At 46.0% G+C, this 19,766-nt stretch overlaps 1 protein-coding gene across 1 annotated transcript; it reads left to right on the forward strand.

Moving 5' to 3' along the window:
* The first annotated feature begins 13,103 nt into the window (after window positions 1-13,103).
* On the forward strand, window positions 13,104-19,603 carry PGAM1 (phosphoglycerate mutase 1). Its single transcript, XM_036886488.2, has 4 exons — window positions 13,104-13,366; window positions 16,715-16,989; window positions 17,563-17,743; window positions 18,523-19,603. The coding sequence occupies exons 1-4, from the start codon at window positions 13,228-13,230 to the stop codon at window positions 18,690-18,692; spliced, it is 765 nt and encodes a 254-aa protein (XP_036742383.2). The 5' UTR covers window positions 13,104-13,227; the 3' UTR covers window positions 18,693-19,603.
* The last annotated feature ends 163 nt before the right edge of the window (window positions 19,604-19,766 follow it).

The following is a 19,766-nucleotide window of genomic DNA, read 5'->3' on the forward strand; positions in this document are numbered from 1 at the left end:
AAAACTTGCAAAAGATGCCTCCCTCCCCTCTCTTGCAGCTCAGCATATCAAGATTCCTCCAGAATTCCCTTCCTCATTTTGAATCAATAAATCTGATTTTGCCAGATTATGGCTTGATCCTGGTGGGTTTCGGCTGATAAGGCCAAAAGGGAGTTCACACGTACAATATAATGAGTCATAATGTTGTGCGCAGCTGCATCTGGAGAGGTCTCCCTCTGTGCACTAGGTGAAGCACTAGGAGAAGCTTCAAACTGGATGGCAGAGAGTTCTTGACTCTGAATTAGAAAGAATTCTTGGAGCAGGTTGGAGGAGTGTAGGTAAGGAAGGAATTCATTAAAGCAAGAGTAGCAGGGAATGGCTGCTGCCCAGGCAGCAGAGAGAGCAAGGAAGAGCAAAGAGATGAAAGAGAAGCTCATTGAACTTCCCAGCATGGGAAGAATCCCTTGCTCATTCCTAAAGTCACGATGTCCAGTGTCCACTTGGATCTGCAAGGCATGGGAACCAAGTCTCTACTACTCTAGGATTTGGGGGAGCTGCAGAGCACTGGATGGAGTGAGATTATGTTCTGAGAACTTCTTAAAGGCAAAGAAAGGAGATTTTTAGGCAGGCTAAAAGAACATGATCATACAGCTGCAGTCTTGTCTGGGTCACTTGCAAGCCAGATCAGAGATCTCAGTAGCCCCTGCCTACTTGTCTGAAGTAGGACAGAAAGAGTGAAGACTTGTGCTTAAGTCTAGAAACTAGAATGAAATAGCAAAGTAATAAAGATGCTTACTGCTGGAAGAGTGCAGAGACAAAATGCAATAATTTAAGCACAGAGAAGTCTTTATTTAAAGCAAAAAAGTATATACTTGAAAAAAGGGGAGTGTGGGCAATTTCAGAGAGGAGGTGCATTTAAAGACAGGATTCTGTCTTTTAAGGCTTTCTAGAATGGGGCAAAAGGTGGCGGAGTGGAGTGGGGGCAAAGGCTTGATAGGTGTTGTCATGATGTGTCTCTCCCATGAGATGTCATCATCTATAGTCAGCCTTCTAGATAATTCTGTAAGATAAACTTACACAAGGAATTTACTGATCTTATTCTTCTTTAAGATAGTGGTTTCCCTCAAGCACTGAGAACATATCAGTTAGGACTGCTTGCCCTGCCTTAAGGTAGGGTGGGTTATTGTCTGATTACCAAAGAATGTTAGGAATCTTCTTAACTCCCTGGTTTTTAAAATGGAATCTTAGCCTTCAGACAGACTCTCTCATTTTTACTATACTATTTATATCTTGGCATTTTTAATCATAGGCAGGAAAAATTAATAATGATGCTTGTCCCATGTCCCTGCCCTCCCTCAATAAGAAATACATATTTCCCAGGTTATTTAGTCTTCAATCACAGTTCGTGAAGGCACCGCGGAGTGTTAAAAGTGAAATGGGTGTCTTGTCATGTTAATGAAGACTTTTGGACCCCACCCAAGGGCAGGGCTGGAGGTTGAATAAGCCAATGGCCAATAATATAGTCAATCATGACTATGCAATGAAGCCCTCACAAAAGCCCCTGAGAGGAGCTTACTGCTGTCCTGCATTCTGCTTCTGAGTTGGAGAACTACATTTGGGGAATCAGAATGCCTCCATGCGCCACTGAGCCAGGCCCCAGCCCAGCGAGGACAGATGCTCCTTTATTTGGGACCCTGTCCTATCTATCTCTTCATCTGGCTGCCTACTTGTATCCTCTACGGTATCCTTTATTAAGTGGTAAAGGTAAATATTTTCCTGACTTCTGCAAACCACTCTAGTAAATTAATCAAACCTAAGGGGAAGATCCTGAGAACCTTCAACCTGTAGCTAGTAGATCAGAAGCACAGAAGCCTGGGACTTGCAACCAGTCTCTGGGTTGGGGGTGGAGGGCAGTCTTGAAGGACGGAGGCCTTAACGTGGTGCTGTTTTCCTTCCTGTTATCTAAGTCAGGAGGCTTTGGGCCCCACAGAGCTGGATTCTCATTTCACTGATGGGGAAGCACCCCAAGGTCAAACAGTCAGTCAATAAGCAGAAGCCAGGAGATCCAACTTTTAGCCTAGGGTATCTGGTACTGTCCCCAGGCAGATAGCGTGTGGGTAAAACTGTAACATTTCCAGAATATCTCGCCTGGGTTTAGTACATCTGCATATCAACAGGCGTTCAGAGGTGTAAACAAGTAGGCTTTAGTGCATTTGCATCTTTCCTCAGGGGTGGAGAAGTTCGTTTCCATATCAGTGGGTAATTACCTGGGCAACAGAGGGCTTATCTGTACCTGAGAGTTGAGGGGGAGGGCCGGTGTGGTTGCTGCTTGAGCAGAGAAAAAAGATGGCCTGGGACTGCAGTTTGTGAGCAATAAACGGGTTTTAAACTTTATTTCTCCCTTTGACTGATTTTAGTTTTTAGGGGCATTTTGCCCCAGGATAGTGTCAAAATTGAATTGAGTTCTTGGACACCCTGTTTTGATGTTTGCAAATTGCTTGGTGTGTATGTGGGAAGACCACCCCTAACCGCCGCCACCCCCAACACACGTATTGGGATTGTGTCCGAGAACCTGAAAGGAGTTATAATACTGTTATGCTGCTGTAATATACTATTGTTGTATATGTATGGAAGAACACCCCAACAACATGGATGTATTCATTGTGTGATAATTCACTGAGCTGTGCACTTAAAATTTGTGCACTTTTCTGTATATATATTACACTTCACTGGTTTACTAAAAATACAAAGTGGTCCTTGCATGCAGAGCGGAGAGAGCACAAAGACTGTTAACAGCAGAGAAAGTAGCTTAGCGCTGACTCTGGGCCCCGTACCTCCATGGCAGCAGTCAACAACAGCAACTTTCAGCCAGGGCCGTTCCTGGGACACAGTCAAAGATCTGGGAGGGAAGGCTGAAAAGGGGAAACTGCTGGCCTGGAGAGGAAGAGACAGACAAGTATGGAAACTGCTGTAAGCAAGCTGGTGCTCATAGCCAGAGTTCTAGATGTGGCAACAGTTACTGAGAGATGATAGAGAAAGTGTAGGATTCTAGTCTAGACTTACTTTACCGCATGACACTGAGCAAGGATTTAACTTCTCTGAGTCTCCCCTTCACATTCTGTAAAGCGGTGATAATGCCAGAAGCCTCTGGGTTCCTCTGAGGAATCAATATGAAAGTGAGTGTGTATGTCACAATATGCACAACTCTTTTAAGAACATCTGTGGGACCACGTGAAGGGGGCGGTGCTGCACCTTTGCCACCAGAGGGAGCTCTGCCAACAACCAAGTAAAGTTAAATCCCTACACTAAGGCAGCTGAAGCGCTGAGCAGGTTGGGATTTTGCAAATTAGATGGGAAGATGAAAAGGCTCAGAATAGTGGCAGCCTTCCTATCCTGTTCCTAGGCAGCAGAAACTGCTGGTTTCCAAACTGAGTCTGTATCATAACTGGATACAGCCCCTGGATGAATCACCAGTCTGGAATGGGCATGGAGGGCCCACGGGCCACCTGCTGGCCTTCCATCCTGAGGCATCTACTTATACCTTCTCCAGAAGGCATGTGCTTCCAGGGGAGGGGTCAAGAGGCATCCAGATGGCCTGAGCACACTCTTCCACACTGTACCCCAAGGCTCATCTTTCTGGTGAAGGATCAACCTCCCCAGCCCTGAATTCCAGCAGTGTCTCCCACCCAGAGGAATTAGCCATCTCTGTGATCAGCCATACTACAGATGGCTAACAAGGCCCACTCAAATTTGTAGGAGGGGTTAGACCCTATGGGTTAGAATCCAAATATTGTCCCTTGGCTATGTGACCTTAAGCAAGTCACCTTGTTCTCTAAGCCTCAACTTTCCTCCCTATAAAATGGAGGTAAGAATGACTACCCACAGAACTTAGGACAACTGAAGAATACATGTAAAATACTTAGTATACATCTGGCACATAGGGAGGAGGCAATAAATGTGAGCTAATTATTATTGTCTAAAAAACTCTTCTTGAAGAGTTCCCAAACACCTTCCTACCTGTTATCTAAGTAAGCGCAAGATTCTCATTTTACAGACAGGGAAACATGGTTCCATGGGGTTCAGTGACACCCCAAGGTCAAACAGTCAGTCAATAAGCAGAAGCCAGGAGATCCAACTCTTAGCCTAGGAACCACCAGTGTAGCCACTGCCCTTAAAACCTCTATCTGCGAGGCTCATGTAGTGGGGGCAGGGCTGCTGCACCCAGAGCTCTGAGCCCAAGGCAAGCAGGAAGGCCATTTTTAGGTTAGCAGGGCTGTAATCTATTATGACACTGACCAGGAGGAAAGGGAAGTTGGGGGGTTTATCCTCTTGCCTCAAAGAGGAAGTGATGGTTTGGGTGTTTAATTTAGAGCTCAAGTTGTGGGGGAGGGAGAAGGGCTTTGACCAGGCAGCCCATCATGACCAAGGTGGTCAAGTTGCTGCCCCAAAGGGTTTTCCTAACTGCTGGAGCCATGTTAAAGCCCAGGCTTCGGGCTTAGGCAAGCCCACATTTGGAGCCACACCCTAGGTGTGACTGAGTGACTGAGCTTTATCAGCCGCAGTTTTCCTTATCTGAAAATGAGGCTGCTGTTCTGAGGCTAAAATAATAAGAATGCTTAGCACCATGCCTGCACATCACTGTGGCAGAGAGCTGAGTGTCCCTCAGCTGCTGGGGCATTAACATTCCATGTGGCCAAAGAAGAGCTTTCAGGAACAGAAGAGCTTGCTTTCTAGAGTTAGTCTGGGGGGACAAGTAGATGTCCTGGTGTACCAAAGAGGACACGTGTTTCCCTCTGAGTGCAGAGGACTAGAATCAGGACATGGCAGATTTGCTCTTGCTTAAAAGGGGAACTCTCCCCAAGGTGGAGCCCACCCTTTTTTCTCTCAGACAGTAGGTGTCCATGAGTGGCAGAAGGGAGTCTGGGTAAAGAAAGACAGCATAATCATCATTCTAACTTGGTGTCTTGGTCCCCCCCAAATTCATTCTTACTCCAAAATTAAATCTTTCACTACTTACTACTTCAAACCTCTCCTTGTCAGGGCTTCTGTATCAGTAAGGAATTATGTTTGCTGCTATAACAGAGCTCTCACTACAGTGGCTTAAACACACAGGGTTAATTCTTTCACGTTGAGGAAATCAGGAGAAAGGTGGGCAGTCCAGGCTGGCATAGTGGCTCCACAGAGTCTTCAGGGTCCTGGGCTCCCTCTCCTGTTCTGCTCCATTCTCCATGGTGTGCATCTTCCATCCTCAGTGTCACCTCATGCTCCAAATACGGGCTGCAGGATCTCCAGCCATCACACTCAAAATCAAGACTCCGTGAGAAGGAAGGAAGGAAGAGCCAAAAAAGGTGCACCTCCCAGCCAAGTCAGTTCCTTTAAGGCAGTACTACTTAAAATCTGATCAGCCAAAACTTAGTCGTTTGGCCAAACTTGGCTGCAGAGGGGGCTGAAAAATGTAGTCTTCTAACTGGCAACACTGCAGCCCTCCCTTCTCCCCCCTGGGGATTCTATTTTTAAGGGAAAAGGGAATAATTGATATTGGATAGGCAATGAGCAGCCTTTGGCTCTCAGCTAGGTGTTAGGAGGACTAGTTCTGATCAATTTAATTCAGTTACATACCCACAAGTTTTATGTTGAGCACCTATTATGTGTAAGGCATTGTACTAAGTAAGCATATGAAGATATGTAAAGATGCTTAATGATCCACTCTGCTCTTAAGAGAAACTTGCAGGTTAATCATGCTTAGACAAGACATTTATAAATTGAAAATGTTGCATGTAATTCTTTCTAGGGCCCTTAGTAATGTTAATGTTCACTGATGCTCAATTCACAGAATTGCATTTTGTTTCTCTGCCTCCCTCCTATGAACCCCTGAGGACAGGGACCATGCCTGGTCCACTCTTGTACTTTCAGAGCCTGCCACAGTGTCTGGCACATAGTAGGTGTGCAATGCATCTGTTGCCAAATGAATACATGACACAAGCAGAGCTCAACTAGAGGCATAAGAGAAGTTCAGGTGAAGCTTTGGGGGTCCTAGAAGATGCCCCCACATTGGGGGGCTGTCAGAGGGCTATCTTTGATGAGAAGGTGACTTCTTGAAAGTGGAGTGGGTGAGAAGATGGGGAGCAGATCCTGAAGAGCCTTGACGGCCAGTCTAGCACATCTGGATTTTAATAGAGTTTTTGAAGGTTGCCATCTGGGAAAATAACTTACAGGGCTTGTACTTAGAAGTACTGGTCCTTCATTTACTCAATCAATATATATTGCTGCTGAGCATATGGGGCATTGTGGCAGAGAGGAGGAGAGGAAAATAACATTTAGTGGATGTCTATGTGTCAGGGATTCTGACATATGATGATACCAACTACTGTTTATTAGCCCGTACAGAGCTGGGCACCATGCCAAGCAACTCAACATGCATAATCCCACTGAGTCCTCACAACCACACTGTACAGGAGGTGCTATTATTATCACATTTTGCAGATGGGGAAACTAAAACTTTTCACTTGCTTAAATTCCCAACAGCATTAAATGGTGAAGTTGGAATTGTAACTTACCTTACTCCCAAGTCCTGTTCTTCACAACCATCTAGTTACAAAGAGATGAAAGTAGCCTAGGTCTCATGTACAGCACTCACAGGCTGGTGGGGTTGACAGCAAGGAAACCCAGGGATGATGGTCAGTGCAGTCATCCAGATATGCCCAGGAGCTATGGGAACCCCGGGCCTGGCAGGGACAGGCCTAGGAGGAGAGTCAGGGACAACTTTTAGGTAAGGGCCGTCTTGGTCTCTTTGGGCTGCCATAACAGAATATAATAAACTGAGTGGCTTATAAATAAAAGAAATTTATCTTTCACAGTTCTGAAGGCTGGGAAGCCCAAGATTAAGGCATTGAGGTTCACTTCCAGATTCTGAGACCACTGTGTCCTCATATGGCAGAAGGGGCAAGGGAGTTCTCAGGAGTCTCTTTTATTAGGGCACGAAGCCCATTCATGGGGCTCCACCCTCATGCCCTCATCACCTCTCCTAGGCCCCGCCTCGTAACACTGTCACACTGGGAGTTAGGATTTCAGTGTATGGATTTGTGGGGGACACAGACATTCAGCCCATTGCAGTGATGTTGGGGCTGACTCCTGCAGGTAAGCTGGAGTTGACCAGGAAGGTGAGGGTGGAGGCTCAGGCTGGGCCCAGGGCACAGCAGCTGCATAGGCACAGGGGCCGGCAGGAGTATGATGTGTTTGCTCTAGAAGTGGCCAGGACTGGAGTCGGGGATGCCAGTACAGGCAAGAAATTACAAGGCATGACGTTGAGGCTGCAGCAGTGGGGGCAGAGTTGGTGGGGACAGATTGGAACACATCTGTAGGAGATAGAGTGGGCAGCACTTGCTGGCTGACCAGTGGTAAGGGAGAAGCAGGGTGGCTGTGTGCAGTTATACAGACTGTGGACTGCTCAGTTTCCTAGCTGAGGGATCTGCAATCCAGTCCTCACTGGGGCCTTGTCTAGCAGAAGGGTTGGCCCCAAGACTAGCAATAGCCTTAGGAGTGAGGATAAGTTTTTCCCAAGAAGGGGATATTCCAGATTATGAGTACTGATGGAAGAGAGCACCTGCCAGTATCTGAAGGAGGGCAGAACAATGACTGTAGGGTGCAATCTCTCAGAGCAGAGCGTGGAAGTGATCTGTAGGGTGCTGGGAGGTGTGAAGGTCAGTGACCGGTACACTTAGAGGAGAGAGGTTAGGAACTGGGTGGCAAACCAGAGTGTGGCTGTTGCTGATTGGAAGGCTTTCAGAAGTGTGGTCACTGAGGCAAATTCTCATTGTTCAGTTAAATGGATATGAGTTGTCATTGATTAAATGGTTTAAAACCCTTTGCAGAAGTTATTTGTTGCCATGGCAACAGGACAGTGTTTAGGGTATGAGAATTTTCCCTCAGTTGACTGCTGCTAGCTCAGACCATTGACTCTGCTAGTGGCGTTCGCTCAAGGGGATAAATCTCCAGAGGAATTTAGAGTCTGGGGGCTTAGGGTGGCATCTATCTGGTCCAGGCTATGGCAACAAGGTCATTTCTGTCATCTCCCTCCCTCCAGGATCCTGGGGCTGGGGTGTTCCCAGTACAGGGATTAGGGAAATTAGTTGCATAGCAGGGCAAGGCCCTGGTGCGAGGTCACATATGAAATGTGAAATGGGACCTCGGAGCCCAGACCACTCAAGTCCCTTGTCTTGGGAGATGTGAGGCACCAGGGGACAGCTTGAGGCCAGACCTCACAGCCAGTTTTTTGTTCCACCTCCGCGGAGGCCTCTTCTCCCTCACTCCTTCCTGTTGCTTGCTGGTCTAACAGGAGGTACAGTGCTTGCCCAACCACACCCCTGAGGATCAGCCCTGGAGCTGCCTGGGAGACTCAGCTGCATTAGGACTGGGACTGAAAGCAGACTGCTGTTTCTCTGCTGCAGCAGCCACTTTAGAGTCTGCGAAGCCCTCCACTCACACCCACCTCCCTGCCATTGAGCAACGGCTCTTGGTGGCTAAAGCTCAGGCTGGTTTTGTAAAAATAATTTTGAAAACTTAAAAGAACCCAGCCTTATTGAGATATAACTCACATATTATCCACTTCACCATTTAAAGTATACAATTTAATAGTTTTTGGTCTATTCAAAGATATGCACACCCTTCACCATAGGCAATTTTAGAACATTTCATAACTTCAGAGAGAAACTCCACACCCCTTATTTTTTTTATTTTGTTATCATTAATCTACAATTACATGAAGAACATTATGTTTACTAGGGTCCTCCCTTCACCAAGTCCTCCCCACAAACCCCATTACAGTCACTGTCCATCAGCGTAGTAAGATGCTGTAGAATCACTACTTGTCTTCTCTGTGTTGCACAGCCCTCCCTGTGCCTCTCCCCACATTACACATGCTAATCTTAATACCCGCTTTCTTTTTCCCTGCCTTTAACCTCCCTTCCCACCCATCCTCCCCAGTCCCTTTCCCTTTGGTAACTGTTAGTCCTTTTTGGGTTCTGTGATTCTACTACTGTTTTGTTCCTTCAGTTTTTCTTTGTTCTTATACTCCACATACGAGTAAAATCATTTAGTATTTGTCTTTCTCCGCCTGGCTTATTTCACTGAGCATAATACCCTCTAGCTCCATCCATGTTATTGCAAATCACACCCCTTATTTTTTATCCTTCAATCTCCCAGTACTAGGCAACCACTAAACTACTTTCAGTCTCTATAGATTTACCTATTCTGGACAGTTCATGTAAATGGAATCCACAGTATGTCACCTTTTGTGTCTGGCTTATTTCACTTAGTATAATGTTTTCAACGTTCATCCATGTTGTAGCAGGTATCAGAACATCATTCTTTTTATGGCTGACTAATGTCCCATTGCATGGCAATAGCATGGTTTTGTTTATCCATTCACCAGTTGATGGACTAATGCCATTAAAAAGATTTGTGTATGAGTTTTAATGTGGACATATGCTTTCATTTCTCTTCAGTGTACATCTAAGGAGTGGAGTTACTAGATCATATGTAACTCTGTGTTACACCATTTGAGGAACTCATGTGGGTTTCTGATAGTTATTATTTCTTGTTGATGTTTCTTAGGCAGGACAATTCTGAGCTGGCTCCTATTGTTACCTCTAGGAGACAATCATTTTCCTTCACTGCAGTCAGAAACATAATAGCCACCAGCTTCCCTGCTCTACCCCAAACAAAATACTTAACAGACATACAGGAAACCTGGTCACCCTGCTGTTGGTTGAAAGGCACCTTTAATAAATAGCTTTCCTTAGTCAGCCAGTAAGTAGTTACTAAATGTTGACCTAAAAACATTTCTGACAAACTTATAGAATGTACTTGTGCAGGCCTTGAGAATGTGCCCCTCAGGTCTCACACAGCTGATGAACAGAGGGTTCCATGGGTCACTCTGAAACCGCCCACAGCATTCAGACAGAGACCACACAGCCCACAGCTGTCCAGCTTGACAGCATCCCTGCATGAAGGACACAGAGGCAGGCCTGTCCTGGGAAACTGGGCACTCCTCTGGCGGGTGGTTTGGGCTCAAGGATTCCCTGCCAGATAATCTTTATGAATTCCCTCACAAATGCACTGCAGTCTCAGAGGCCTCCACCCACCCAGGCTTCCCAGTTCCAGCTCTGTTTATCTTCAGATGGTGACTATAGTGGCTGGAGTGTGAGTCTTATGCACCTTGAAGCACTGCTTCTTTTTCTAGGTGCTCAGTCTTGAGGCCTTGGCTTCCATCATCTGGGCTCCCTCTTTCCAAGGCCAAAATGCTCTCCTCCTCAGACACCAGCCAAGCTGGGGGGATAGCACATCAGGTGATGAGTTTGCAAGATGTTCAATGAGAAAGACCTGCGGGGTCCTGGCAGGGAGCCTGCCGAATAGCCGCTGCCTTCCTCTCACCCAGCAGAGAACTTGGCTTGCCCCACTGCAGCTCTAGATTGAGTCCTTCACAGAATGTTCGGTACCTGATAAAGGAATTATTCTCTGGAAAAAATTAATGGGAAGGGAAGGCTGATAGAAGCCTTTATTGTTCTAAGGGACAGTGGAGGATAATATAGCTGTGACCACTGATTATCCTCATCTGAGTTTTTGTAACAGCATAATCAACAATTTGTTGGTTGTTTGAAAGCTGTTAAAATCCTGGGAATTTCCGAGGCCTGAGGAATTAAAGCATGGTCTAGAAGGGAGGCTGTCTGCCCTAAGAGCTCAGGGTTTAGAGGCTGGCTGGAGCCCCCACGTAGAGATGTGGGCTTCTCATTGATGAGTGCCCCCGGCCCAGAAGCTGACAGCTAAGAAAGTTCTGGAGCACAGATCTCCACCCCCACACTTCATGCTGGAAGGTGACTTACTTCACCACGTTGATCTCTGCAGGGCACAGAGGGAGAGCAGTGACCTGGTTAGGAGCCATACCGTGGGTCCCTCACGCTGTTCCCAGGAGCCGGCTCCCAGCTGTGATCAGAGCCCCTCACAGCTGCCTTGCTCTCAGGATGGGTGAATGCTCTCCTGCATCCACCCACTTCTTTAGGAGGGCCCAGGAATCAGCCTTAACAAATGTCTGTATGTCTTATGTTTAGCAGAGATAACAATTAAGATTTCTTAAAAAAGAAGTAGTGAAGGGCAAAACACACTGGTTTATCCTTACCCTTTACTGACATCTGAGAAAGCTCTTTGATTGGCTTTAGGCTTCTTCCCAAATTTGTGGTGTTTTGATAGATGGCTGAATGAATCCCCATCTCTGCCCAGGAATTATGGTTTCCAGCTGCCAAGCCTTCACGGCCTTGGTACAGTCCTGTACAAAAAGTATAGTCTGGGAAACCCAGGATAGGGCTGGAAAAGCTTTCTTTGTGAGGGCCTGAGCATCAGGATTGGGATGATCTGAGAAAAGGAACCACCAGAGGGAGTTTATAGAAAGAGAGTCATTCAAGGACCCCACGTGGGCCCCACTGGGACTTGAACAAGGAGGTCTTTGAGAGCAGTTCTCCCTTCACAGCCATGGGATGCTGTGAGCTCCGGGTGCAGTTTTTAGTGCTGGACCTTATACCAGTCACCTCTGGTTACTGAAGTCCCATCTTCTCTCCACAGCAGAGGAGCGAGGCAGTGGAGCTTTGTCATGCTAGGCCATGGAACTGCTTGGGTTTGAGTCCTGATTTCTTGTCCACTTCTGATCTGTGACTTTGGATAAATTATTTCTCTGGGTCTAGGTTTTCTCATCTGTGGAATGGAGCTATAGGAATACCTACGTCATATGAATTGCTAAAACGTTGAGATAATACAACACTTGACACACTAAACTTTCACAAACAGTAGATGATATATTTACAAACCGTCTTAATGCATTTTGGCTCATGTTCCCAAAGTGCTTTTTTTCTCTGCATCTCAAATCTTTCCCACTCTTTAAATGCCTAAAATGCATGTCCCCCCATCCCCACCCCCACAAAACGTGGAGGCCTTAGAGAGTCACAGGCAAGAGCATATATGGACTTGGGAGCAAGCCAGCCTACACTTGAGTCCTGGGTCCTGTAACCTTGGGCAAGTGACCTCATCCCGCAGTTTTCTCATTAAGTAGGGAAATGACAGCACCTGCCTCAGAGTCATTCTGAGGATTAAATGAGTTGTCATTTGTAAAGCACTTATAACATTGCCTGGATCATAGTAGATGGAGATTAAAAACTTCTGGAATCTGTCAAAATACAGCATAAGGCACAATTTCAGTTAGCTATTTACATGTGCGTCTTGTCTGCGCTCCACCTGTTGTGAAGGGCAGAAAATACATCCAACCAATCTCTTGTTTGACCCTGACTCATGTTTGGTGCTCAATATAAATGGCTAGATTGAAAAACCAGGAGACAGTGCCACGGCAGCAGAGAGCTGTGCAAATAAGCAGATGTGTAAACTGCTGACTGGGTGTAGGGAGGGTGTAGGGGAGGAACGACTCTCTTTCTGGAACTTTCAAAGGGTCCTAGAGGTTGACTGTTGGAGGCCCAGGAGGCACTGATTAGAGGCTGTGAGAGACTAAGAGGTGGAATAAACAGCCCTGTGTTTGATGAAGAGCAGGGCTTAGGAACCGGCAGTCAAGCTTGTCTCCTTAGATGTAAACTAGGTCAATGTCCACTGAAACGAGCTAGCAATAGTAACTATTTACTGAGCACCTTCCAGGTAGATAGGCATCAATTAAGTATTGTGTCCATTTACAGATGAGGCTGGGCATGGTTAAGTGAATAAGAAAATAAAGTAATAATAAGCAAATAAATTATTACAGTGAAGATCCATTCAATGTGTGAATCAAACATTGCATAAGGATGGGAAAGTGACCTGGCAACAGCTATGCCCCGTTCAAATGACAAGGACCATTTTATTGCAACGAATGGGTTATGAATGATAGAAATCCTAGGCTGGCGGGTGACTCTAAAACACGCGGGCCAGCACGCACGTCCGGCGCCGCCCAAAGGTCTCGCCGCCCTTCGCCGCTTACGTGCGCTCCGTGACCGCCGCTGCGGACGCGAGCGTGCCCCTTCCCCACGGCGGCCGCTGAGCTTGCACGGGGCGCATGCGCACCCCAGTCGGCGGAGGGCGGCCCCGAACGAGTGGAAAGATTTGGACCAGCAAGCGCGCGGCAACGGGCGGTGGAGAGCGAGTGCGCAGGCGCAGCCGGGGGGCCGGACTACGACTCCGGAATCTCAGCAAGCCCCAGTGTGCGCTGAACTCCGAGCCGACGCCATGGCCGCTTACAAGCTGGTACTGATACGGCACGGCGAGAGCGCGTGGAACCTGGAGAACCGCTTCAGCGGCTGGTACGACGCCGACCTGAGCCCGGCGGGGCACGAGGAAGCGAAGCGCGGCGGGCAGGCGCTGCGAGGTGCGGAGCGGGCCGGTGCGGGTCATGGGAGGGGGCTGTAAGGCCCAGGCCGGCGCGGTTGAGTCTCGGCCGCTGGATCGCCCCCGCGCCTTCCCGGAGAGGGCCGAGATCTTGGGTTTCACCTCTCCATCAATTTATTTTGCAGTTGAGAAAATGGGTCCAGAGTAGGGAATTGACTTGCTCAAGGTCACCCAGTGGAGTGTGAGGGGCCGCGCCAGGAAGAGGACCCAGGGCGGTTGCCTTGCAATTCACTGCGCTCTCCACGACACCGACTTGCGAAATTCCCGCTTTCTGGTCTTAGCATTAAGTAATTCGGAGACGGGTTATTAAATTGAATGCCGGTGTCTTTCAGCAACTGTAACCAAATCTCAAGAGGCAACTGCATATCCCAGTGAAGTGTGTGCACACACTTATCCCCGGCTGTGGGGCGGCCTACAGGCCTCCAGATACCAAGAAATACACGTGTTTATGTAGGCCTTTGCTGTTCAGTATTCCACAAATCCAGTGTTGAAATTGTATCCAACATGTAATTGAGTGAATGAATGAATGAATGATTTCAGTAGATGCTCTCCACAACACCACAAAGTAGACAGATTTTATCCCCTTCCTTCCCATCCCTTCCTGGCCCTCTTTCATAGTAGGGAAAAGTGAAAATTAGAAAAATAACTTGTCCAAGGGCCTGTATTATTCCTAATCCAGTGCCTTGACCTCAGTTTCAGGTTGAGTGACATGGGCTGGGTTTAGATGGAAGTGACAGTGAGATAAGCTTGCCCATCCAGGCTTGACCCCTGGGGCAGTCAGCTCTGATTTTGGAATGCTAATAAGGAAGCATTTCCTGCTGCCTGCAACTCAAATCTCTGGACTGAGGAGGTGCTTCCACTGGCAATTAGGGCAGGTCCTGCCCTGCTCCCTTCTAACCTCTAGACAAGGTAGCAGCTTTTTAGAAGGATCATGATGTCTGGTTGATGAGGAACAGATATGTGGCCCCAGATTGCTCTCTGTAGCTTCTTCCCTTCACTATAGATCCTTTTGAAATGAACTAAAGGTTTGGAAAGTCTGGGGAATGCAGTTTTGCTGGAGGTGTGTGTGAATGCTTTGGGATGGCCTAGTGTGACCTCATCCCATTTAGGAGAGCCTGGGAAAGGGAAAGTGCTAGTAAAGGAGGCCATTTTCTCTCCTACTGTCTAACAGGAAGAAGTGTATGGGTCTGTGGTTATTTGCTGATGATTATCCCCAGGCAAAACTGTTCTCTAAGAGTGATCAAAGTTAGATTTGTTCTCTCTCTTTAAAATAACGATCCTATTTCAGTTTTTAAGTAAATGTTGGTAGCATTACTTTCAGAAAATTCTATTTAAAATCTTAATATCTAGATTGGCATCACAGATAATTATATTAAAAAATGAAAGACTAGAAGCAGAAACCCTTAATGACAAAGACCATTATGAATAATCTAATAAATTGAGACCTAAAATAAATAGAATAAACTCACCAGAGCCTTAAATGATACTAGGATTTATAAAATCTTGATTCATTTCAGGAGGAGACTAGCAAGAACTGGGTTTCCTCATGCAGTCTTACTCCTGGGAAAAGATGAGCTCCACTCCATCCCTGGGAGTGTTCTAGGCCGTACTTTTGTTTAATAGGCAAGTTAAAGGAAGAGGCTTTAGAGTTCCTTATTATGAGCCCTAAGGGGAACTGCTTTTCTCCTGGGGGGACCTATTCTGTGTGTTCCATGTGAGGTACTCCATTGCAAGTAGAAATAATTGCAGTGAAACAGCCAATAGCTTTTCATTCTGGGAGTGCTGGCTTGCGCTATGGATAGCCTCTTCCCAGTGACTCAGCCTTTACTGGGGAGCCTTTCTCCCTTGATGGTTAGGGGAGGACATGGTAACTGAGTCTACTAGGACTTGTTCTGAGGCTCTGATGAGATCTGTCATCTTTTTCCTTGTAGGTGGCATGAGTTTCCTGGTGATTAATCCTTCCCCCATCAGTGTAGTTCTTACTGGCTGCATTCTCAGTTGAATGACTGACAGGAAGTTACTTCACATTTCATTAATTACTGTTAGCAACCTCAATGTGAGGCAATACCCTGGAAAGTTTGTCCTGAATTTCAGGGAGCCTTGTAGCCTCTTGGAAGAAAACAGGAATGTTTTCTTGGCCCATTACATAAGGAAAGGGCCATCTCCCCACTAAGTAGGTGGGAGAATAATCTTTCATGAAATACAAAGTAAGGTAAGATTAATTGTTGTAACCTGTGGTTGAGCCAACATAACTCTTGATTACCACCCCTTAATAACTACTGTGTATGGAAGAGTGATGCATTTACAAATGAATCATAAAAAGTACAGCATTTGCTTTTATTCCAGTGAGTGATTTCTCCTAAAGCTGGTTTCACAGTTTACCTAAGTAGGTGTATCTGCCTCCCAGGAATAGGCTGGCACTAGACTTTAGCAGAGAGGAGCTGTGGATGTAGAGATTATGGTGATTTCCATCCTCTATAGTGGAAATACAATTTTGTGCAATAACTGAAGGTTTAGCAGCATCCTCTAAGAGTTCTTGCTGTGTCCTGATTTTTGGAAGTTCAAAAACCCATTTCCCTAGACAATTTCAGAAGTAAAAAACCCATTTCCCTAGACAATTTCAGAAGTGACAATTCTAACCTAAATTACAAACATCAGGATCCTTAGGAGTGAGAGAATTATGGAGGCACCTAGAAATGGTGGTTATGAGTTGGATTCTGGAGTCACACAGCCTGGGTTTTAATTCCTGTCTTGTAACAGCTGTGACCTTCAATAATTTGCTTAGCTTCTAGTCTTTATTTTCCTCATCTGGTAAAATGGGTTGTAGGGATTGTAACCTCATAGAATTATTATGAAGTCTAAATAAAACCCAAAGTATTAAGTCCACTGCCTGATACATGATAAGCTTGAATATTAGCTATTACTGTTTTTACTAAGATAGTCCCAAGTTTTCAGGATCATTTTCTTGAAAGAATGGAAGCAGAAACAAATTCTTAAAATGTGTGTCCGTACAGCACTCTGGGGATTATGATAAGCAGCACAGATGGAAGGTTAACTGGTTGGCAGAACAGTTAGGTCTTAGGTTAGATGAATTATTGGGGAACTGCTGGGAGGTATGTTGTCAACTGTAACATAAGTCAACAAGGTTTATCTTCCCGGAAGGCAGAATACTGTTGTTGTTGTTGTTGTTTTCCTGCTAGGATATACAAAATAGAATATTTAGCCAAATAGTTTTCTTTTGGAATACCTGTTTGGGAGATTTATATGTAAAAATTCTGGTTCCAGAGTGGACCTGATTAGCTTATCATTTTGAACTTAAAATTTCCAGATGCTGGCTATGAGTTTGATATCTGCTTCACCTCCGTGCAGAAGAGAGCAATTCGCACGCTCTGGACAGTGCTGGATGCCATTGACCAAATGTGGCTGCCAGTTGTGAGGACTTGGCGCCTCAATGAGCGGCACTATGGGGGTCTGACTGGCCTCAATAAAGCAGAAACTGCTGCCAAGCATGGTGAAGCCCAGGTAAAGATCTGGAGGCGCTCCTATGATGTCCCACCACCTCCGATGGAGCCTGACCATCCCTTCTACAGCAACATCAGTAAGGTATGGACAAACCAAGGCTTGGCTCACTCCACCCAGGACTCAGGGATTAGAATCTGGGCCTCACTCTTTTCCAGCTTTTATTAGTGTTCTATCTAGTCCATTGAGTTTATAATTTATGATAAAGTAGTTAGTTGTAATCCCCCTTTCCAAAGAATGACCTTCATTTGTTAAAAAATTTTGTTGATGGTTTATGTTGTTTATCTAAAATGAATTTCTATCTGCTTTTTTATATCTCCATTGCTCATATTTTATGAAACACAACCATAGCCATAGATATGGCCTTCCTAAACCAATTACAAGATAAAGTGAATTGGGAAGAGCCTGTAGCCAGCCTACCTTCCTCCCAAACCTCCCTTTCTACATTGTGTTTGTTTTGAACTGTTAATCTCAGTGGGAGGAATGGGGGAGAGAGGGGCAGGTTAATAATTATCCCCTTCCCCAAGCAGTCAGCTGCATTCTGTGCACAGGTGAGAGAACTTCACCCATCACTTTGACCCCTTAGGGGATGAGGAATGGGCAGAACAGATACAACTGTTCATAATTTGTGAGCTTGGATTTTTTGTTATTGTTTAGGATCGCAGGTATGCAGACCTCACTGAAGATCAGCTACCCTCTTGTGAGAGTCTGAAGGACACTATTGCCAGAGCTCTGCCCTTCTGGAATGAAGAAATAGTTCCCCAGGTCAAGGAGGGGAAACGGGTACTGATTGCAGCACATGGCAACAGCCTTCGGGGCATTGTCAAGCATCTGGAGGGTATGTACATTTTTTCAGAGGAGCCCTCAAGGAGGGATAAAGCAGAACTGCAGCTAATCAGGGACTTATTTACTGTGAGGGAGACCTTCAGGAAAGGACCAGACAGAGTGATAGCTTTAGACAGTATAGATTGACTCCTAGTGGAAACATCTTCTACCCTATTTCTCAAAGCATTATCTGCAAAAGCAGAGGTGGCCACACCCTCTGGGTGCTTGTTATACATGCAGAACTTCAGATCCCACTTCAGACCTGATTCCAAGCTGCCTCAACCACCCGGGTGATTAAGAATCACATTAAAGTTTGAGATGCCCACCTCTAGACTAGGATTGCGGTTGGAAATGTTGATCAAGTCCTTAATCACAACCTCGTACAACTTTACACATGAATCTGTTTACATCTTAAATTGTTTCACCTGAGGGCCTAGAGGTCCAGATGTACTGGTTTTTGGTAGGCTGGACAGACTACATAGGATATTTGAGATGTGTATAGTCCTTCTTCACTCTGGGTTTCCAGGTCCCACTTTGGGAGAGTTTTACAGTATATACCTTTCATACTCTTCTTGATTTTCAGTGGCTGAGGAATAAATATCAGGGACATCCCTTGGGTGTCTCACTAGGCTGGCGAGCTGACATGGGGTGGGCAGCTCATAACACATATCATAACTGTCATTACAAATATCAGAAAGGATGTCCTGTTTTAATTTCTACCAAAGTCTTTTGTCACCTGGAGGAGTGATGTGGATTCACATCTTGTTGGCTGATCATTGTGGGTATTTTCAGGTCTCTCTGAAGAGGCCATCATGGAGCTGAACCTGCCTACTGGTATTCCCATAGTCTATGAATTGGACAAGAACTTGAAGCCCATCAAGCCCATGCAGTTCCTGGGGGATGAAGAGACTGTGCGCAAAGCCATGGAAGCTGTAGCTGCCCAGGGCAAGGCCAAGAAGTAAAGGCGAGCCAGCACACTGCTTTCCCCAAGGACACCCTCCCTGCCCGTCCCATTCCTCTGCGCCTCTCCCTGCACATGTCACACTGACCACATCTGTAGGCATCTTAAATTGTAGCTGCAGGTGGGGACTGGTGGCTCCCAATTTGATTTTAGCTGTTTTGGCTCTTGCACCCACTCCCTTCATACACTCTGGTCAGAATGGCACCTCTGGGACCTGGGTCCTCCTTCCCAGCTGAGGAAGACTCACCCAAGAGAGGATAGTAACTGGTTTTTGCTAGTGCTTTGCTACTAAGGACCTTCTTAAGTGGGGGAGCAGAAGGAACCACGCTAAGGCACAACCAGTGCAGAGAAGTGGGGAGCCTGTTTGTATTGCAGGAGCCAGTCCAGTACTGCTGTGTAGTTGGGTGACTGGGAGGGATGGGGCTCCAGTCATTCCACTGGAAATGAGTGTAACCCGAACAGTGATCACAAATGCTTCCTCCCTGACCGCACAAGTTTGGGATCAATCCTGAATGTTTACGTGTTGCATTTACTTTTACAAAAAAACCCCAGTAATATATATATATATAAATAATAGAAAACAAGAACCCTTTGAGTTTCTAGTGGCAGTTGAAATATTCCCACGTGGTCATCATAAAATAAGCCATTCCTCACACCAACGTGGGATAAGCTCCTTGACTTTAAGGTGTAGGAGCTCATCCTGCTGTGTGTTTTATAGTCCCTCCCCTGCCTTAACTGTTTTATGGCAGTAAGATGTCTCTTGATCACATCCAAATGTGTGTCTCACTGTGTCTGATTGCTGAATCATATTCTAGTTGGTTGGCTCTGCCACTTGGGCCCAGTACTTATTTTGAGCGTAATTGTACTAAGTCTTTTTTCCAGATCAGTATAATAAAGGAGTGATGTGCAATATTTTCTGTGCAGTGTATAATCTCTCTTTTCTGAGGAAATAAGCTTGAATATTCAACTTGAAATGTCTCAATTCCAAATCATTGTATGATGGCAACCAGTCACAACTCTTACACAGTCCATTTCAAAAATTGTCTCACTAGGCTGGTGAGCGGACATGGGGTGG

The sequence above is a fragment of the Manis pentadactyla genome, chromosome 8, assembly GCF_030020395.1.
Source record: "Manis pentadactyla isolate mManPen7 chromosome 8, mManPen7.hap1, whole genome shotgun sequence".
NCBI lineage: Eukaryota > Metazoa > Chordata > Mammalia > Pholidota > Manidae > Manis > Manis pentadactyla.

What these genes read in the sequence shown, in the direction of transcription:
- PGAM1 (XM_036886488.2), top strand. Translation starts at nt 13,228, where the DNA reads ATGGCCGCTTACAAGCTGGTACTGATACGGCACGGCGAGAGCGCGTGG. An exon ending in TCTACAGCAACATCAGTAAG is followed by an intron (nt 16,990 to 17,562) that starts GTATGGACAAAC and finishes GTTATTGTTTAG; the next exon opens with GATCGCAGGTATGCAGACCT. An exon ending in CATTGTCAAGCATCTGGAGG is followed by an intron (nt 17,744 to 18,522) that starts GTATGTACATTT and finishes GGGTATTTTCAG; the next exon opens with GTCTCTCTGAAGAGGCCATC.